At 22.5% G+C, this 22,614-nt stretch overlaps 6 protein-coding genes across 6 annotated transcripts; 3 read left to right on the top strand and 3 right to left on the bottom strand.

Annotated features, from left to right (window-relative positions):
- Positions 1–472: 472 nt before the first annotated feature.
- On the top strand, positions 473–1,900 carry PY17X_0103600 (uncharacterized protein; the record flags this gene model as incomplete). Its single annotated transcript, XM_725387.1, has 1 exon — positions 473–1,900. The coding sequence occupies one exon, from the start codon at positions 473–475 to the stop codon at positions 1,898–1,900; it is 1,428 nt and encodes a 475-aa protein (XP_730480.1).
- Positions 1,901–2,472: 572 nt separating this feature from the next.
- Positions 2,473–4,011, bottom strand: PY17X_0103700 (dihydroorotate dehydrogenase, putative; the record flags this gene model as incomplete). Its single annotated transcript, XM_725389.1, has 1 exon — positions 2,473–4,011. The coding sequence occupies one exon, from the start codon at positions 4,009–4,011 to the stop codon at positions 2,473–2,475; it is 1,539 nt and encodes a 512-aa protein (XP_730482.1).
- Positions 4,012–5,263: 1,252 nt separating this feature from the next.
- On the bottom strand, positions 5,264–7,969 carry PY17X_0103800 (trophozoite exported protein 1, putative; the record flags this gene model as incomplete). The annotated part of the gene is made up of 1 exon (XM_725390.2): positions 5,264–7,969. The coding sequence occupies one exon, from the start codon at positions 7,967–7,969 to the stop codon at positions 5,264–5,266; it is 2,706 nt and encodes a 901-aa protein (XP_730483.2).
- A 3,209-nt stretch (positions 7,970–11,178) lies between these two features.
- PY17X_0103900 (cation/H+ antiporter, putative) lies at positions 11,179–12,501 on the top strand (the record flags this gene model as incomplete). The annotated part of the gene is made up of 1 exon (XM_720101.1): positions 11,179–12,501. One exon carries the CDS (start codon positions 11,179–11,181, stop codon positions 12,499–12,501), a length of 1,323 nt encoding a protein of 440 aa, XP_725194.1.
- A 717-nt stretch (positions 12,502–13,218) lies between these two features.
- Positions 13,219–19,312, bottom strand: PY17X_0104000 (AT-rich interactive domain-containing protein, putative; the record flags this gene model as incomplete). Its single annotated transcript, XM_022957800.1, has 3 exons — positions 13,219–13,368; positions 13,568–16,969; positions 17,177–19,312. The coding sequence occupies 3 exons, from the start codon at positions 19,310–19,312 to the stop codon at positions 13,219–13,221; spliced, it is 5,688 nt and encodes a 1,895-aa protein (XP_022811224.1).
- A 1,806-nt stretch (positions 19,313–21,118) lies between these two features.
- On the top strand, positions 21,119–22,585 carry PY17X_0104100 (uncharacterized protein; the record flags this gene model as incomplete). The annotated part of the gene is made up of 1 exon (XM_719623.1): positions 21,119–22,585. The coding sequence occupies one exon, from the start codon at positions 21,119–21,121 to the stop codon at positions 22,583–22,585; it is 1,467 nt and encodes a 488-aa protein (XP_724716.1).
- Between the last annotated feature and the right edge of the window lie 29 nt (positions 22,586–22,614).

Raw genomic sequence — 22,614 nt, forward strand, 5'->3', positions numbered from 1 at the left:
ATACATACATGCACATAATTAAATGACTTATAATTTCTTCAGTATAAAGTAGTAAGAGACTTTTGAACGATAGAAAAAATATTCCCATAAAAATTATACATACATATTTATATTTACTTTTTTTTCTGGTTGGCATATATTCATTTCATATGAATGTGCTTAGTTCTATTTAAAAAAAAAAAAAAAAGTTTAAATAATTACGATAAAATATAAGTTGGGCATATAAAAATGAGGATACATAATTAAACAAGAAAACAATGATAAAAAATATATCATATAGAAGAACGACTTAATCATACTGAAAAAACATTTTTTATCACATTTATTAGAGAATTAAAAGGTAGCCCATATTTATTACCTAAAAAACACATACCAACTACCTATGTGTAAATTGATCATATAATTTTATTCCCAAAAAAAGTATTTCATTGATGTTATTACTTTCACAAATGTTCATCCACATGTCGAAATAATGCAAAAGCTGATGATGAACAAAAACTGCGAATTAAACGCAGAAAAAAATGCAAGTTTAGGATATACATTTGACGAAAAAGATGGTTTTTTTGCGTCGATATTTAAAAATATAACAAAAAATGAATATTTTAGTGCAGGTGTTGGTATAATATCTGTTGGTGCATTTGTCACCGTTGCTAATAGATTAAATAGCTACATGTATAGTGCTATAAAAAAAAATTTATTTACATCGCTAGAAATAACAATAAATGATACTTCCTATTATTGGATACTAGAATATATGGTAAAAAAGGGAATTATTAGTAGACATTTAAGTTTAAAAACACAAATAATAAATGACAAAAATTGTAAAAATGCTATATTTTCATTTCTTCCAAGTGTTGGTAATCATTTATTTATATATAATAATACATTTATATTTATTGAAAGAAATAGAGATAAAAATATGATTTCTGAAACAAATAGATCATTGCCATTTGAAAATATAAAATTAAGCACTTTTGTATGGTCTAAATATATATTTCAAGAATTATTAAAAGATGCAAAAATATATATAGATAAAAAGGAAGAAGGAAAAACATTATTATATAAAACTTTTGGCCATGAATGGAGACCTTTTGGAGCACCAAAAAATAAAAGACCCATTAATTCAGTTATATTACCTGAAAATTTACGTGAATATATAATTAGTGATATACAAACTTTTCTTAATTCAAGCAAGTGGTACATTGATAAAGGTATACCATATAGAAGATGTTATTTATTACATGGCCCACCTGGATGTGGAAAAAGTAGTCTAATCAGTGCATTAGCGGGATATTTTGATTTTAATATTTGCACTATAAATGTTAATGACATATATCTAACTGATGATAGATTCATACATCTACTAGCCACAGTTCCTCCAAAAACTATTCTAATTCTCGAAGATATTGATTTTATTTTTCTCAATTCAGCACTAGATAATAATACTACTACTAAAAATTCAACAAATAAATCTAATACCTCAACACAATCCTCAAATTCTATATTTAATAATGATTCTCATTCTATAAGAACATTAGGTGTATCATATAGTGGCCTTTTAAATGCATTAGATGGTGTAGTTGCAACAGAAGAACGAATAATTTTTATGACAACTAATAATATTGAAAAACTTCCTAGTACTCTTATTAGACCTGGAAGAGTTGATATGAAAATATTTATTCCTTATGCAAGCATGTATCAATATAAAAATATGTTTTTACGATTTTTTCCGAATCATAATGATTTGGCTGATAAATTTTCTACGATTTTTCAAAATTTTAATTTAAGTATGGCTGAAATACAATCTTTCTTTTTATTCTCAAAGCATGATCCATATAAGACCATAAAAAATGCTGAGGATTGGGTCAAATTATATGCCAAAAAAAAAGATGACTCTTAAATATTTTACCTACCCACTTAAACTCGAATCGTAAAACTTTACAGTAAAAATATATCTACGAATAATAAAATATGAAACAATAAAATAATCAAAAAATAGACAATTATATAGTGCAAAAAAGAAAACAAATTGTGTCTCGTCTTAAATATATGGATCGAAATAATGATAATATGATATATCCACTTTTACTAACCGAATAACCAATTTATACATACCTTATATGGTTATGATTCCTAGTTCTCATATCGGTATACTTTTCTACATACCCATCAACATAGATATACAAAAATTCATAATTTTTTTTACCGTTTCAAGTTAATAAAAAAATTATTCCATCATTATAAAAGAATTAAATAAGATAAAATTAAAAAATACAAACATACGCAATATATACAGATTAAACATGCTCAAACAGATGCATCAAATACTAATTAAAAATATCCATTTTTTTCGTAACTACATAAAAATTGTAACACATCATATAATTCCTAAAACACTTGTATCATTATCTATAGTATACATACGATGTGGTACATGAGTTATGTTGCTCTTTAAATAAATGAACATTTTTTTTACACTTTCAAAGATTTTGCATTATTGTGTTTTTTTCCAATAGCTTCTCTCAAATTGTAATAACCTTTTTGATATAACGCATTATTAAATTCTCTTTTAATTTGAATAGCGGATTTTACTCCGTTAAAAACTAAACAAGAATATAGTTGGCAAACTGATGCACCAGCTTCAATTTTTTCCAGCGCATCTGCCCCTGTAAGTATACCACCAGATGCTATAATTGGAATTTGTTTATTTGTGTATATATACATATCTGATATTAAATTTGTTGATAAGTCTTTCAACTTTTTTCCACTGACTCCTCCTTTTTTATCTTCGAAACTTTTTATATCCATTTTGTTTATTGTAGTATTAGAAATAATCATACCATCTATTCCTGTATCTAATAAAACTTGAGCGATTTTTTTCTTTTCGCTATTTTCTAGATCTGGAGCCAATTTAACGAAAACTAAAGGCTTCTTTTTTGTTGTGTTCATCCAAAAATTTTCACCATTATGACCACTTTCCTCTATCTTATTTATTTCCTGCTTCACAAATAAAATAATATTTTTTAACTTGTTTGATTCTTGATTATCTCTTAATCCTGGTGTATTAGGAGAACTTACATTAATTGCAATATAATCTGCATATCTAGCAATTTTATAAATAGAATATTTTAAATCATCCACAATATTTTCTGTATATTTATTTTTTCCAATACTTACACCAACAATGTGCTTACTTAATAGTTTATCTTCTTCTTGTTTTTTTCGAAAGCTAATTAAATTTTCAGTAACTTTATCACATCCTATATTATTAAATCCACATGCATTTATTATACTTTTATTTTCTACATCTCTAAAAATTCGAGGTTTATCATTCCCTTTTTGTGGTTTCGGTGTTATTGTACCAATTTCTATAAATGAAAACCCTAATTTTAATATACTATCTATACATATACCATTTTTATCAAAACCAGCTGCAACTCCAAAAGGATTTATAAAATTTAAATTTTTTATATCAGATGTTGCATATACACTATCATTACTTGTATCATATGGTAATAATCCATATTTCCCTAATAACAAGAATAAATCATGACATACTTCACTATCTACATATTTTAAACAAAGATCTAAAAATACATCATACATAAAAAACTCGGGATTATATGATTCAAAATACATATATAATCCTACTATACTACTAAATATAAAAAATAAAACTTTTTTATGTTTGGATTTTTCTTTATTCATTCGTTCATCAAATTTTTTCATTTCATCCTCGAAAAATTCTCCATTTGAAGGATTACTACTACTGCTATACTTTCGGACATTTATGTTTGAAAAATAACGATTACCATTATATCCAATTATTCTCCATTTATCATATAATACTAAACTATTCTTCTTGGAAACATTATTCAAACTATTATAATAATTCCTATATTTAATTGTACTATTTTTATTGTTCAATGTTCCATATTTTTTTAATAAATTTTCAACGAACTTTGAATTTCCTCTCGATATGTAACTCTCCAGTCCTTTTTTCATTATCATTTTTGGACGTACTAATTTTTAAGTGTTAATATATATCTACATATATTATGAACTGCTTTGGGATTATTTTTAATTAAATTTTTTTTTGAACATGTTTAATATTTCCTGGGATTAATCAAAATTTTAAGTTATTTCTCGATGAATAGAAAGATGGGAATAATATATATACTTTCGCAAAAAAAAAAAAAAAAAAAAAAAAAAAATTTTAATCAAATTAAAAACAAACAAATAATAAAATTATTAAATGAACATCTTAGTAAATTCGTCGTTATCTAAACAAATCGTCAAATAATAAAAATTATTAAATTAATAAAACAGTAAAAAAAAAGGAATATTTATTTCACTCCTTGTAAAACCTTAGTCTCCAGAATAAACCGTTTCGCCATGCGACCACAAAAATACGAAAAATAATATAATAATAAAATAGTAACAAAATGGATATATATATATATATTTATTTATTTATTCATTCGTATAATTTAAAATTACCAGGCAATGCAGATAAACTAATAACGTAGGCCATCTTAAATAAAAATAATAACTATTAATAAAAATCACAAAATATATTTGTAGAATGTTCCCAATTTTTTATTTTCAAAATTTCTTTCATACCAATCAATATCCTAAAACACGCTAGCAACGGCTATTAAAACGTTTACTATTGAAAGTACAAATCGGAAAACAACCTTACAAAATTTTCGTATATATATATATATATATAACAAAGTGTTTTGCGCGAATATATATACATGGGCGCAAAAGCAATTATGCCTTGTTCACACTAAAGTATAAAATTGGTTAATTTGTCCATTAATTTATTTTTATTTATAGTTTAAATTAAAAAAATATACAACTTGCCTATTCACAAATGATAATGTAAAGGGGAAAGAAAGTGGGTATTAAAAAAAAATAATAAACAAAATAAAATATAGTTAAAATTTGAACCTACATATATACACATATATCTCTTTAACTAAAATTTAAAAGGGAGAATATCAAGAAAATGTTTAAAAAAGTAAAAACGAATAAAAAACGTCTTAAAAAAATGGCTATAAATGTATTATAAAAAATCTTTACAAAGAGGTGTCTATAAATATTATAAAACTTTTGCTATGAATAACAAATTATTTACTGTGCTTATGCACATAGAATAATGAGCTTAAAAAAAAATATATCTTCTTTCACAATATTATAACACATATCCAATATGTGCATTGTTTGTGCTATCACGAGAAATAAAATGGACCATAAGTTAGTCTAAAAACATTTTTTGCAAATCCTTTTTGTCAAAAGGTATTTTACATTGTGGACACTTTCGATTCCTTGATTTAAGATTATTAAAAATACAAGTTTCACAATATATATGTCCACATTTAATAATAATATAGTTTCTAAAATTTTCCATACAAACACTACATATTAATCTTCTTCGCAATTCATTATTTTCTTCTATCAGTAAATTATTATCTTCATTATTTGGTGACAAATCTTTTTTATATTTATTTTTTTCCATAGAACATAAAGTATTTTGCAGCTTTTTATTTTCTTTATATAAATCATTACATTGTGTAATTAATTTTTTATTACAATTATACAAATTTTTTAATATTCCAGACAATTCTTTTTTTTTTTGAAAAATTAATTCATATTTTTCTTTTAATTTTATAATTATATTCATTTGCTCTTCTTTTGCACTATCTGATATAACTGCATTTTCTCTAGCATGATAAAATAGTGATAAATATAAATTTGAAAAATTTTTATATTTATCATATGTATCATTTATCAAAGATAATTTCTCTTTATAACTATTTTCGAGTTGTTTTAAATTATTTTCTGCAAATTCTTTGCTTACCATATTATTATATTTTTTTAAATATTCCATCTCTTTATTTTTTATTTGTAAAATCATTTCATCAACTTGTTCTTGTTTTTTTTCAAACTCTTTTGTTATTTCTTCGATTTCTTCACTCATAGAATCGTAACTACTTTTTAAGTTTATTAGCTTATCTTCAACATCTTTTTTTTTTTCTAAAATTTTTCGCATATTTTCATTTTCACGAAGAAGCTCATTATATTTATCTATATCAACACTTGTTTTATTTTTTAAGTCATCACCAATTGCATTATCATTATTTATATTCACATTTTTTATCACACATCCTTCTGAACTTAATAAGCCATCTTTCTCCTTCTTTAGGATCTCTATTTTCTCTTTTAAATTATTTTCAGACATTTTTAGTGTGTCAATATTATTTTTCATTTTTAAAATCTCATTTTCTTTTTGTTTTAATTGGATAGTTTGATTGTTTTCAATATTTTTTAACACATCAATTTCATTTTTCATACCATTTATTTTGTTTTCAATTTTATCTTTATCTAATTTATATGTAACAATCTCTATTTCTAATTCTTTAATTTTATTAACTAATGTTTTTTTATTATTTATTGTTTCATTTAATAAATTATCATATTCTTCATCTTTATCATTTTCCATTCTTAATATCTCCTTTTTTAAAAGAACTATTTCTTTTTCTCTTTCCTTTAACGTATTATAAATATTCATCGTTTCTTTCACTAAGTTTTTAAACGGATCGCTTTGTATTATTTTTTCTTTTGTAATTAAATTTTCAAAGTTTAACAAAATTTCTGATTCCACTTTATTACCTATATTATCATTTTCATTTTTTCCTGAATTATCGATCGTGCTATTCATATTTGTAGTATTACTATTACCATTAATTGTATCTCCTGGTGTGGATAATTGGTTAGCTACACATAAACTATTACTCTCATTTTTTGCAATCGTTCCACTAGTAGGGGCGCTCAAAATAACACCATTTTCACATAAATTTTCATAACCACAATTAATGCATATTATTTTATTTTTAGCATCATCAAAATTTTCTAATTTTAATTCGTTTTGCATAATATCCTCAGGTTTTTCGACTTTACCATCTTCAATAATCGTTTTACATATATTTAAATTATATAGCTTAAAAAGTAGAGATGCTTTTTTTTTCTCCAATCTTTCTAATTCTATTTTTATATTATTATATTCATTTTTGGTATTATTATTATTTTTTTTTTCATCTTTATATTTTTCATAATAGACATTTTTTTCATAATTTATTTTTCTTATATATTCTAAATCGCAATCAATATTAATATTTGATTTTAAACAAATAATATTATTTATAAAATTTAATGTTTTTTTTATATTTTCTAAAAATTCAAATTTTATTTTTTCTTCAAAAATTGTTTTGGAATTTTTTTCTCCATTACATTGTTTTGTGTTGTCTAAGCTTTCTCTATCTTCTCCTTTTTCATCCCTTTTTCGCTTTGTATTAGTATATCCTTTTTCTTTATCACCATTTTTTTCATTTTTTATAAATGATTTTTCTTGCCCATCTTGTTCATTTATTTTTATTTTTTTATTTTTTCCTTTTATATTTTCTATATCGTCTTCTGATAATGATTTAAAAAAATCAGAGTCCTCTTCTTCATCACTTTCATTTCCATCATTTTTATTCACATATTTTAAAAATAAATCATGAAATTTTTCTATATTATAATAAGGAGATTCAATAATATTTTCGTACTCATTACCACTCTGTTCATCCTTTATTTCTCGTTTCTTACACTCTTTAATATTTCCATTGTTGCTATTATTTTCTTCTTTTACACGTACGTTAATCCCTTTATCACTATTTATTAAATTTAATAAATCACTGTTAAATATTTTCCATACTACATTGATATTTCTTAAAACACTTTTATAAAACTTCAAATCTTCATTTGCATTATCGATATAATTGTTTTTTTCTTGCAATTCCTTTCGATATAAATTCAAACAATGTTTTAAATTATAAATATTTTCGATAATTATTTCAGTTTTTTCTAGTGGTAATGCCATATAATTTTGTTTATCATATTTATTTCTTTTCTTATTATTCATTATTTTAATTTAAGTATTGTTAATATATATAATAAATGAAGATGCAGAACCATACAAACACATGGGGTGTGAAAAAGCGATTTATAATGACAAAAAACAAAAAAAATACATCAAAATAAACAATTATAGAGCTATATTTCTGTGATAGGATTGGATATTTATCCATTCAAAAGTTTAACAAGCCGAACTATCCTATTTTCTGAGTTTGAATGTTTGCAGCTGCATATCATATATAATACATACATACATGCATAAATGCATACATACATAAATACATACAGAGGTAGCTGCATATACAACAATCATGTATACCCTTGCATATGCATGATACCAAAATAATTGTATATATCAAAATATATAAATGTAAATTATATTTTTTTCATAATTACATTCTTTAAATATAACAAAATAATACTTAATTCATAAGGAAATGAAAACATTTTGATATAACCTAAACATTAATGCTTATAAAAAAAAACAACTACATTATATAATACCAATTAAAAATATATATTCTATCAAAAATCTCATTTATGCATTATTTACAATCTATTTTTTATTCTCTCATATATAAAGGAATAATAACGCACGTATGGATATAAAAAATTATAATTCTCAAAAAAAAAATTAAATAGTTTTAAAATAAATACCATCTGCATGAATTCATCTCCTATAAATTTAAATTGTTAAAATAATTCAATTTAACATATCAAACATTTTTTTTTTTGGAAATATATCACATTTTCCTGGGTAAGATATGAATTGAAGATATTAAATAAAATCCCTTATATTTTTTATAGTTGGGGGAACAAAAAAATTATACCCTATTTAAGTACTATTTATGATTTGGCCAAAATATTAATAATAATAATGATAATAATGATAATAATAATAATATGACTTAATTATATATATTTTTTTTACTAACAAAATAAGCATATTCAAGATTACTTAAAAGTAGTTAGTGATATGAAAATTAATAAGGAACATATTTTTATTAAAATTAATTTAAAAGCAAAATATGTACATTTATTTATACCACTTTCGATAGCTTTTGTGCTAAGTTTATAATGCGTTTTCATATAATCTATATTATCATATAACTCTTTTAAAAAAACATTTTCGAGACTATCCACAATATAAATGTAGAAACTTTCAACATGTAAAATCCTTACAAATATATTTTTTTAAACATTTTTCACATTTTATAGTACCGTAATGCCAGACAAAAATAATAGCCAATAATGCATACTAGAACATACCAGTTTTTCTATCATTAAAATTTTGGATTATTTTTTTATTTTAAAATATATTAGTTAAATTAATTATGAGAATAAATCCTTATAATACATTTTATCATATATTTCCCCATATTTTTAACATCGTATAATTCCATTTCCCCCTTTTTTATGATTATATAGACATCCTTTAAATATATCAATATATTCTTAAGTATTTGTGACAAAATATATATTATTTTTAAAGGCATTGTTTGGGATATATATATGTGTGCACAATTTAAATACTAATTAAAAAAAAAAATTATTATTTTTTTAAAAGGGCAAAATAGTGTTTATTCTCCGTATTTTATAAATTATTTTTGTTAAAAATTTACAATTAAATGGGTATTATTTGCATTTTTTATGACATATTTATCCTTTTGTCGATGGAAAATTTCTTTCATATTTTATCCACTTCTCTTGTCTTTGTATATATCTAATGACCACTCAAATAATTAAAGCTTTAGCATAAAGATATAATTTTTATAAATATAACTGTTATTAAACAAAAAATATTCAATACAAAATATATACATATATATAATAAGTCAACATATTTATTTCATACTCCTCTTTTGTTTGTGAACTTAAGAAATAATTCAATTTAATTAAGGTAATTTCTTTTTAAAATAAATTAAAAAAAAACGAAACAACAGTTATTATTATCTCCAAAAATTAATGAAAACGATATCACTAACTTTGTAGAAACATACACCCCATATATATGTACAAAAATGTACAATATTATATTCACAAATAAATTAATATGAATTATCCCTATAACGGCAAACTTTATGTTCTCAACTTAATTCCCCTTTTTATAAAGCAAACATTTTATTTATTAGCATAAAATAAAGCTAAACCTTATTTGGCTGTTCAATTGGAAGTTTACATATAAAAATGCATAATGTGAATATATATACATGTATGTATGTATGTATGTATGTATACAAATTGTAAGCACTCGTGTGTGCTTATTCATTTATATTTTTTTGAAAATATTTTAGTACTACATTTGCTTATGGTCATTCGCTAATACAAAGAGGAAACATGTATACAGAAATGTGAACATTGGTTAGGACATATTCACCAAATATATACATATACAATTTTTTACAGTTTTTCTATTTTATTAATTTTCATATCTTTTAGTTAATAAATTTAAAACATTGAAAAAATTCGATTTTTATAAAAATGTTTGTGTATATATTATTTCACGACTCGAAAAATTAAAAACATTTTGCACATTTTTATCACTGTAAATATATTTATAGCTATTTACCTATTTATTTTTCTTTTAGCATGAAATATTTTATAATTTTTAATTCATTCTCTATTTTTCAAATGTGCATATAAAATGTATCTCAGTATTTATCCCTATGATATCTATGCTTGTATGAAGAAATAAGTGCCAACCGTATTTATTTTTATTATGTATAATAAAATATTTATCCTTTCATATCTCATTAAACTTACATAATAATCATATATATGTATATATATATATTGTTTATATAAATATGTATATATTAATAATTTTATAATACAAGCTATATTTTTGCTACTTCAATTATCAGTAATGATGTCCCCATATTTTTATTTACATTATTACTCTTGTCTGTTGTACTAAACCCATGACACTATAATTCCATTTAGTTATCTACATATATCCGGAGTAAAAAAAAAAAAAAAATAAAAAAATAAAAAAATAAAAATAAAAATAAAAAAAAAAATATTTGAATACTAGCGTGTAGCACACTATAAATCTTCACACAAATATATCATATAATTATAAACCGGATATATGTATACTATTTCAAATATTATTTTTTTATTCATAAAATAATTATTGGTTTCGCATACGATTTTATATTAACCAATCATATATTATTTATACCATATGAAACAACTCGAACAGTTCTAAACAAAATGGTTATGGGACGAGTGCGCGCAACGTCTTATATAAGACGTACCATTTCACAACCATTAAATAAAAATCATCCTGCAGGAAATATACAAAATTCTAGAGGTTTAAATGATACAAATTTAATAGGAAATAAAAATTTACACTTACAATTATTATGTAATGGAAAAGAGCCATATAATGAATGTATTGAACATTTAGGAAATTATCGAGATTTTGATGAAACCAAACCATTTTATATGCCTAGAAAATCAGACCTTAATTCAATATATAGCATTTTAAATAACAAATTAAATATACTTTTATTATTTATTCCTATTGGTATATTTAGTTATTTATTAGGAGCCTCAGATATATATATTTTTTTTTTTAATTTTATTGCCTTAATACCTTTATCAGCTTTAATGGGAAATGTAACAGAAGATTTAGCTTTACATACAGGAGAAATTATTGGAGGATTACTAAATGCAACATTTGGTAATTTAATGGAAATGATATTTTCTATTCAAGCACTAAAAGCAGGATTAATTAATGTCGTTCAAGGAACATTATTAGGAAGTATATTATCAAATTTATTATTGGTTTTAGGTATGTCATTTTTTGCAGGAGGGTTATATCATCATGTTCAAAAATTTAATGAAAAAGGAGCTACTTGTAGTACATCCTTATTATTATTATCAAGTTTAGCTATAACTATACCTTCAGTATCTTCAGTTACTACTAATAACAATACTGATGTATTATTAAAAGTTTCAAGAATAACAGCTGTTTTAATATTTATAACATATTGTTTATTTTTATTATTCCAATTATATACACATATATCACTATTTCAAGATAAAGAAATGACTGAAGAAACACCACAATTATCTGTAATTACAGGATCTATTTTTTTAATTCTAATAACTTTTCTTGTTAGTGTTCATTCTGAATATCTTATTAATACTGTTGAATCTGTTGTTAGATATTATAATATTTCTGAAAATTTTATTGGGGTTATACTTTTACCTATTGTTGGTAATGCTACAGAACATTTAACAGCTGTTACAGTTGCGATTAAAAATAAAGTCGATTTAACTATGGGGGTAGCTGTTGGATCATCTGCTCAAATTGCCCTTTTTGTTGTACCAATAACAGTTTTATTTGGATGGATTTTAAATAAACCTATGACCTTAGCCTTTTCTCCTTTATCAAGTGTTATATTAGTTATCTCGGTTATCGTTACAATGGCAATTGTACAAGATGGGGAAAGTAATTGGCTAGAAGGCGTTTTGTTAATTACTGCTTATCTTATTGTTGGTGTTGTTTTTTGGTTCGATAGTTCATGAATTAATATAAAATATGTACGCTATCGCTACCACTGCCACTATTGCTACCCTTTCCCATTTTGTCACCCTGTAATATTTATTCTTTCTTTATATCAAGTCAATTTTTTTACAAATAAGATCAACATCTCGATTGGCCCTCTTTTTTATTTTTTACATATTTAATCGTTTATCCATATACATTGCTTATCCAATATTGTATTTATTTCCAAATATTTATAAAATTTGTGCATATTAACTAAGTCTATTGTTAGACATATGCATTATCCACTTTCCAATTTTTTTTTAAATATACACAAATCAACTATTTTTATTTTTATTCTCATTTTTATTCTCATTTTTATTCTTATTTTTATTCGTATTCAAGCTTTAGCTGACATCATGTATGATTATATTTCTACACATACAGTATGCCATTTATTACAATATTATTATTTTTTCACATCCTCATTTTTATATTTATACTACTATTTTAGGTAAATAAACTCATTTTTTTATAAACATTTTTGTAAACATCTTTGTAAACATTTTTATATGTTTAAGTCCGATTAAAGATAAGGAAGGGACGAAAATGAAAAAAGACGCAAAACATTTTGTTCCATAAACAATAAATGCAACAAAACCATTTTTTATTTTTAAAGAGGAATAACAAATTTCACCAAAGATATAAATAAATTCGAAATATGAAAAAGCAAAAAAAACCATGCAAAACTTTCAACATCACTTTACTTTTTCTATTCTCACAATCTTTGAGTTAGAATATTTCCTACATTTTTGGGGGCTTCTTTTTTGTCTCATAAAATTTCGGAAGTAGTATTCTTTTAGTATTATCCACAAGGACGAGCTGATGTCCGTCCGAATTAGTGCCATCTGCGACGCGAAAAAAGTGAAGAAATAAACAAGTGGCGAAATAAACAAAATAAATCATGCACCATGTGTAGGTAGTGTAATGCACCATGTGTAGGTAGTGTAATGCACCATGTGTAGGTAGTGTAATGCACCATGTGTAGGTAGTGTAATGCACCATGCGTAGGTAGTGTAATGCACCCTTTATATAGACATGCCTTACATGAACTAACAATGGAATATAAGGAGATAAAGATTCCCATAAATTGTGGTGAGACGATAAAAATAAAAGTATAGAAATTATCGAGTGAGCATAAATACTGAGCTTTTGTGTTTCTTGGTTATTGGATGTCATATATTCATATGAATAATTGTTAGGTGTATTGTTTTGGTTTTTATAACGGTTTCTTATATTATAACATGTTTTTATATTCTTAACACTATTTGAATTTATTTTATTTTCCTTAGCATATATAATTAAATTATCATGTAAATAAAATATTTTCTTTTCAATATTAGAAGTATAATGTTCGCTGCTCTTAAATTTTATATCTTTATTATTTAAGTTCCAGTTATTTAAAATATCTTGAACTCTTTTACTATCTACCACCATTTCGTCTATATCATTTATATTAGCACAATTCAAAATACTTTTAAAATAAATAAATTTTTTTAAAAATAAAAAAAGCGTTTTTAAAAATGTTTTCTCTAGTAGTTCATTTCTTTTTCCGCTAATATTATCTTGATCATAATTTTGTCTTTCTTCTCTTTTTTCATTTTTTATTTCTTTTTCTGTATTTTTGTTTGTACTAAATTCACATTTTACTGATTTCTCATTGTTAATAGATTCACAAATTCGGAATGAACCATTCGCTATGCTTTCAAACGAGCCATTCCCCACGTTTCCAAACGAACTAGTTGTATTACTACTAAAATAGCTTGTTTGAAAATTTTTTCTTTTTTTTGGATTATTTTTAATATAAATATTATCATCTTGATTGTTATTTCCTACTTCAATCCCTTTATTGTAGAAAGCAGATGAGGTTTGATTCTGAAATTCTCTTTCTATAATAAACCCTGTTGCCAAATAATCCGGATCATAAGTAACTAACTTATATATTAAAGACAGAGATGTTAAAATAAGATTATGAGATAATGGGATATCAAAGTGTATATAAATATATAACGGAAAAGAAGATAAACGAAGGAATGAAAAAATATATGATTTAATTGATAGGAGGTTATTTCTAATCATTTGAATTATAAATTTCATAAATATTTCTAAAAATATAAACCCATTATAATTTAAAATACATAAAGGTATATTCACATAAGTATAACAACATTTTACATTTATAATATTATTTAATATCCATGGAATAATAGACACATAAAATAATTTTTTAGGAATTAAATACAATATATGTGCTAATATATTTAATGATAAAATTCCAATATTTAAATATTTGTTAACTCTTTTATATATTTTTAATAATATATTTTTTATAATTTCATGTAAATTTAACAAAATATCTTTTTCCATTTTTTCTTTCTCTTTACAACAAAAACTTTCGAAATAATTATAATGTTCCTTTAAATATTTATCATCTATTTTTTTATAAATATTATATTTTCTATTATTTTTTCGAAATATTTTTAAAAATAATTTTCTCATTTTTTTTTTATATTTCTTTCCATCCATTTCTTTATTATTATCCCCATTTATTTTTACTCCATCTTTTTCTACACTGTTAACACTTTTCATATTTACATTATCCTTCTCTTCTTTTCCTCTTTGAATTTCATCTTTATTATTATCATCAAGATCATTTTGGTTTTCTCCACATCTTTCATTTCCTCTATCTTCTAAATTTTCATCTTTGTTTATAAATTTAGAAAACGGTTCTATATTTATTTTTCCACAGTCAATAGACTCATTTTTATTGTCTTTCCTAAAATCATCATCTTTATGTATCTCATCATTTTTTTTTGTCTTATTATCTTTTCGATTTTCTTTATTTGAAAATAAATAAAATTTGTTATCGGAAGAAAAATGTGCAACAATTTTCATCTTGTTCATTTTTTCTAAATATTGTGATGGAAAAAAAATATATTTTAAAGAAATATTTTTCCCCAATTCCTTATTTATTATATCAATACAAATAAACATATTAATATATACATTTTCAATAACCTTTTCATGATATATTATATTTTCAAAATTTTTTAAAAATATTGCTTCAAATATACTAAGAAATTTGCTTAAATAAAAATAATGTATTAATTTATATTTCGTTTCTTTTCCTTTTTTTTTAATAAATATTTTTTTCATATCCTTATACATTTCATTTTGTAGATTTTTGTATATTTCTTTAACTTCTTCCTTATTTTTATTTACCTTCTTTGTCTCCTTAGAACTGTCTATACTACTTGTATTGTTATTATTCAAATTAGTGGAATCAATTTTTAACGCACATTTTTCGGATTCATTTTCTGTCCCATTTTTATTCCACTTTTCAGTATCATCACATGCCAAATTTGGTGAATGACTTTCCTCATAAACTTCTGTACAAACATTATTTCCTTCACCATTTGTTATGCCACATTTTTTAGTTTCATTTCCTTCACCATTTGTTATGCCATATTTTTTAGTTTCGTTTCCTTCACTATCTCCACAAAATGTATTATTATCTTGACCATCGATTTTATTATAACTAGATTTATACAAACTATATCTATTTTTTTCAAACTCAAACTTTTCATATTCATTCATATTGTTATTATTTTTATAATCTAATATATCTTTACTATTATCTACTATAATATTCCCCTCACTTTTTAATGAGGAAAATAAATTTATATCAGTATTTATGCAACTGTTCATACTACAAATCGATGATGATGCATCTGACGAATTTTGATCATAAAAATCATTTTTTGGAATTTGATTATTTAACAATTCTTCTTTTTTCAAAATATTTTTATTTTCTTCATTCAAAGATGTAAGCATAGTTGTCATTTCATTTTTATCTTTCGATAGATTCAAATTTTCGCTTATTTTTTTATTTTTATCTATATCACAAACATTTTCATTATCTTTTTCTTTACTCTCTTTACAATTTGTTGACATATTGAAAAAATGGAAATTATATTTACTAATTTGAAACATATTATTAAGTATATACAAAATGATAAAAACAAACTCAATGGAACTTTTTTTTGTTAAAATATTTTCCATATATTTTTTATCTTTATAAAAATAGTTACATTTCAAATTATTTCCATTTTTATCTCTTCGAATTATATTCATATTTTCTATGTCTGTACTATGGACACTACTACAATAGTATGAACTTGTTGATGAATCTGCATTATTACAAATATTTTCAGCACATACTTCATTTTTATCATCATATTTTTTATTCATTTTTTTTCTTTTATCCTTTTGTTCAATCCATTTTTCTCCTAGCTCATATACTCGTTTAATTTTTTTTTTTTTTTCTACACAATATTCATAATAAGATAAATGCAAATCGAGCATCTCCCTTATTTCTATTTTTTTGTTTAAAAATAAAATATTTGCTAAAATGTCGTTATTGTTCGATCTAAGATCTTTTTCATTTCTCTACAAAAAAAGACAAAAATCAATAACACACCAAACATATATATAAATATAACAATATTATTTCACACTTAAGAATAGATATAAAAAATAAAAAGTTTTATACAAAATTAAAAACAGTTCTGAGTCATATTTTATTTCCATCTATATAAATTTGCATAATTATAGATGCATCTAACTATTCATTTATCCATTTTTTTATATCCTTACCTTTTCTGATTCACAATTTTCACCTTCAATTTTCTTCTTTTTCGAATTGTCTTTCAAAGTTTGGGACAAAATATATTGACTATTGTTACTTTCCATATTTGAAAAAATATGTTTTTCTCTTTTTTCGATTGATTTGGTTCTTAATAAACAATCTTTAAAAAAAAACATCAAAATATATATTGATCGTTTTTTACTATTAAATACATCGTAGAATATTTTAAGTATATCTTCTAATACATGTAAAAGTGACCATATAACAATACGAGTTTGTTTTTTGGAAATTATATTTTCCATTTTTGATATAGAATAAAGTATATTTAGGCATAATATAAAATCACCAACATTTTCTTTTCTTTTATATAATCCCAATAATAATCTATATATATCTATACATTTTTCACTTTCAATTTTAGACAATATCATATCTTTATTATTTTCAAAATTATATTTATAGTTATCTATTTCTTTCATGTTATTTGTAATATTTTTCTCTTTTTCATAAATTACATTCATACCATTCTTCAAATCGTTTAAATTATTTTCACAACTTTCACAATTTTCATTATTTTCACAATTTTCATTATTTTCACAATTTTCACTATTTTCACAATTTTCATAATTTTCACAATTTTCATTATTTTCACAATTTTCACAATTTTCACAATTTTCACAATTTTCGTAATTTTCACAATTTACAACATTATCAACATAGCCATTATTGTGTAGAATCCCACCATTTAAGTTGTTATAATTATTACCGATATTATTATTTTTATAATTTTCATTTAGAAAACCATAATTGATATATCCCGTATTTGTCGGGAAAGTATTATTTCCTATGTTAATAATTGGAGAATCATTATATTCAGTATAATTATTTTCATTTAGAAACTTCAATGTTGAACAGTTAGTATCAACAAAATTATTATTAACATAGGACATTCCTATATAATTACTATTTTCACATTTATTAATATTATTTTCATTTTTTATATGACTATTAAAAATAGAAGTATTATTAAAATTGGAAGAATATATATTATTGTTGTAATCGGGATTTCCTATATATCTATTATCTCCATAATTATTTATATTTAAATAATTCATGTAATTTAAATTATTTTGATAATTATTTATTGTATTATATGTAAAATTATAACAAGACATATTATTTATATTCGAAAAATTTCCATTATTAATTATCTGATCTTCTATTTGTTTGTCATTATTGTTATTGCTACTATTGCTACTATTGTTGTTATTATTTATTTTTCCCTTTTTCACATGTACACCATTACTATACCTACCTATCTCTTCACTATTTTGAATGTCAGCAATTTCAATCCCTCGAACAGTATCATCATTATTATTACCATTACTAACTTCTATTCCAATATTATTGCAATTTCTAAAAATATGATCTCTTTGATTTTTCTTATATTTTCCTTCATTTTTTCGACTCTCTTTAGTATAACTATCATGATATACTTCTTTTTTTGCCTTACAATTTATATCTATATTATTATTAGTTGGGTAATTAAAAGTAGACATTTCATTTTCTGTATTAATTTTATTTTTATCAACAATTAAATCATTTTCTCCTCTAAATATTTCATCCTTAATAAAAAAAGAATTTTTATTCATTCCATTAAAATGAGAATCATTAATTATTATATTTGTATTACCATTCCCAGTATTTGAAACATTCCTTTTATTATTGATCCTTTTAGAAGATATTGGTATATTATTTCCATTGATATTTACTACTGATTTTTTTTTATTTTTTACATCATTATTATTTATTCCAACACGACATCTATATTTTTTTGTTAATATTTTTCCTTTTTTTAAATTATCATGTATTCTTTCAAATTCTCTAAGATAATTTAAATAATATTCTTTAATATTTTTTATTTCTATTAATCTAATATTTTTTTCTTTATTTATTAGTCCAAATTCTTTTCCAATTTTTAACCATTTCGCATTTCGACTTACACATGAATATCCACCATGTTTCAATACACTTAAATATAAATCATATAACCATATATCTTTTCCTTCCAATAAATAAGGGATCTCATTTATGTCTCCACCATAATACTCTTGATATTTTCTATAAAATTCTTCTTTTTCCATTGTATATGTATGAAAAATGTTCATATATATTTTATGTAGATACTTCACCTAATAATAGTTATATACTCATGAAAAATATATAATTCACATTTTTACAAACTTGTTTACATTAATTTCAATAAGTACATATATTATCCATATAAATATATGTATTTCCTAAACCCTAAAGAAAAAGATAATTATTATCTTCCAAAAAAAGTACAGAATAAAATAATAAAACTTAAGCACCATATATACACATTTATTTCAACCTTTCTACTTTTTCATAATTTTTTTAAAAAATTATATAATAACAAAATAATAAATAATAAGCTAGTTAGGAGATAGACTCATTTATCTGTACCCGATTTAATCATACCCATTTCTTAATATTATACATGTATATACATATGTGATAATATCAGAATTTCAGGAAAATTATTAAAAAAAAAGAAAAAGGAATTATCACTACAATTGTCATATTATAAAAATACTTTTCTTTAAGTGTGTACTTTTTTTTTTAATTATTATTTTGGAAAATATTTTATGGAATACACCTTTATATTATGCAAATATTTAATCACATACATTTGTAGAAATTAGTCAACTTGATAATAAAATAAAACTACCCATTTTTTTTTTTCACTTTTTGGACACTTTGAAAAATTTGCATAAATAATAGTCACAAAATTGTTTATTTATATTAATAGAAAATTAAAATAAGTTAATATTAATGGTAAATATAATAACGATCATAATAATACTAATTATATTTAGCACATAAAATATAAGTAAAATAAATATATATATATATATATATATATGTATATATATATTAATACTAACTTATATACATAGCTACATGAATTCTAAGACCAAATGATTCCTACTACATCTCTTATTGTTCTTTTGTGGTTAATATTTTTCACTTTACTTACCCAAATATCCATTAAAATTATAAATGACAAATATATTTTAGACACCAGCATTTTTTCAGGACTAAATTTATGGCACTATAATATGGGCTTAAATTCTTGTTACTTTTTATGTACTCCCCCAAAAAAATAAATAAAAATAAAAAAAATAATGCAAAATAATACAAAATAGTAAACAAATGTAAGACCCTTTTATTGTTTTATTTATCTTCATAGTTCACCCATTTTAAATATTACCCAATATTAATATTATTAAAAATAATAAAAGAACAATTCACCATAATTTTTACTAAAAAAAAAAAAAAAAAAATGTTGTCCCATTCATATTTGCGCTTTTATATACATACATTTGATCAAGCCTATTATTGAAATATTACATACACAATGAAATGAGAAAAAAAAAATTGTAAAAATATATTACAATCATCTTAATACTTTAAATATTATTTATTTATTTTTTTTAATTTATAAAATAATTATCCTAATCAATTTAATACGAATTTCACAACTTTATATATCATCTCCCTATTTTTTTTTTTTTTTGTTTTAACTCTCTATATGAATAATGATTGAAATTAAAAAAAAGTAAAAATATCATGATAGAAAATAATTGAAACTTATTTTTTATTTCATCACAAATAGTAATAAAATATATCCAACATTATTTGCATTTAATTTGTGTGCTTTTTATCATATAAATAAATTATTGCACAAATTAATGTAAAGGCGAATTGTATGTGTTTATATAATGTGAATATATTTAAATATCTATAACACAATGATAAAGTCATGAAATTAGTTAAAAGCCAAGTAAGGATATGGTCCTTATTGTTAGTGAAAATAAAAATATTATTGATAAACATTTTATGTATATAATATATGGAAAGAGGCAATGGCAAAATTGCCTAAAATAATTTTAACCAATGAAGGTAAAACCCTATACAATATTTTAAATCATCCAATAAGGACAGTAAAATCTCGAATTGAATATTTTTTTAAGTTTGAAAATTTTGATAATTTGAATAATGAAATATCAGTAAAAGATAATTTTGATCATCTTTTTGTTCCTTTAAAACATCCTGTTCGAAATTTTAAAGATACATTTTATTTAAATGAAAATTATATAAAAAATTATTCTTATATACAAAAATATTATTATGATATATATGAAAAATTAAATCCTTTTTATAAATATTATTTAGCTAATAAATTTTTACATCATGATCAAATTAAATTAAAAAGAACACACATGACTACACATTTACCTGAACTGTTAAGAACAAATCATAAACAGGTTATATATACAGGTACAGTATATAGAAGAGATCAAATAGATAAATTGCATTTTCCTATTTTTCACCAAACAGATGGCTTTTTAATACATCATGATACTTTTGATGTAGAATCCGAATTAAAGCTAAAATTGGAAAATTTAATTTCCCATTTGTTTGGGTCAAAATCTATACAAATGCAATGGGACCATCAAACATCTTTTCCTTTTACAGAACCGTCCTTCGAATTGTACATAAAACAAAATTTAGACAATAATAATAATAATAATAATAATAATAATAATAATAAAAATAAAAATAATATTATTGTCTCAAATCCACAACTCGTAACATCACAACCTAATGGGTGCACTACACAAGAAAATCATGACGACTCAAAAAACTGGGTCGAGGTTTTAGGTTGTGGAAAAATAAAAAAAGAAGTAATTGCAATTTCATTATATGAAAATGAAATAAATAAAATTATAGAAAAAGAAATCTCTTTATTTGCACCAAATTTATTGAAAGATATTTTTAAATTTTCAAATGAAAAAAATATTGACATTTCTTTACCATCTGTTCTTAATGTATCAAATAAATTGTGTAACGATGATCTTAATAAAAAAATCGAAATTAAAATTAACGAATTTTTAAAAACAATCAAATATAATGGATGGGCATTTGGGATAGGCCTTGAAAGATTGGCTATGTTATTATACGATATTAATGATATACGATTATTTTGGAGCCAAGATAATAGATTTATAAATCAGTTTAAAGAAAATGAAATCTCAAAATTTATACCATTCAGCAATTTTCCATCAATTCATAAAGATATATCATTTTATGCAAATGAAAATTTTGATGAAGCATTATTTTTTCAAATATGTCGAGATATAGCTAATGAAAATATTGAACAAGTTAAAAAAATTGATCATTATTTTAATCAAAAAACAAAACAAACAAGTTTATGCTATAGAATAATATATAGATCACATTTTCAAAACTTAACACATAAAAATATAAATGAAACACAAAATAAAATTATACAAGCATTAACCAAGGAATGTTTTATTACCATTAGATAGATTGTGATAATAACAAATTTTAAAATATA

Source organism: Plasmodium yoelii, assembly GCF_900002385.2.
Source record: "Plasmodium yoelii strain 17X genome assembly, chromosome: 1".
Classification (NCBI taxonomy): Eukaryota; Apicomplexa; class Aconoidasida; order Haemosporida; family Plasmodiidae; genus Plasmodium; species Plasmodium yoelii.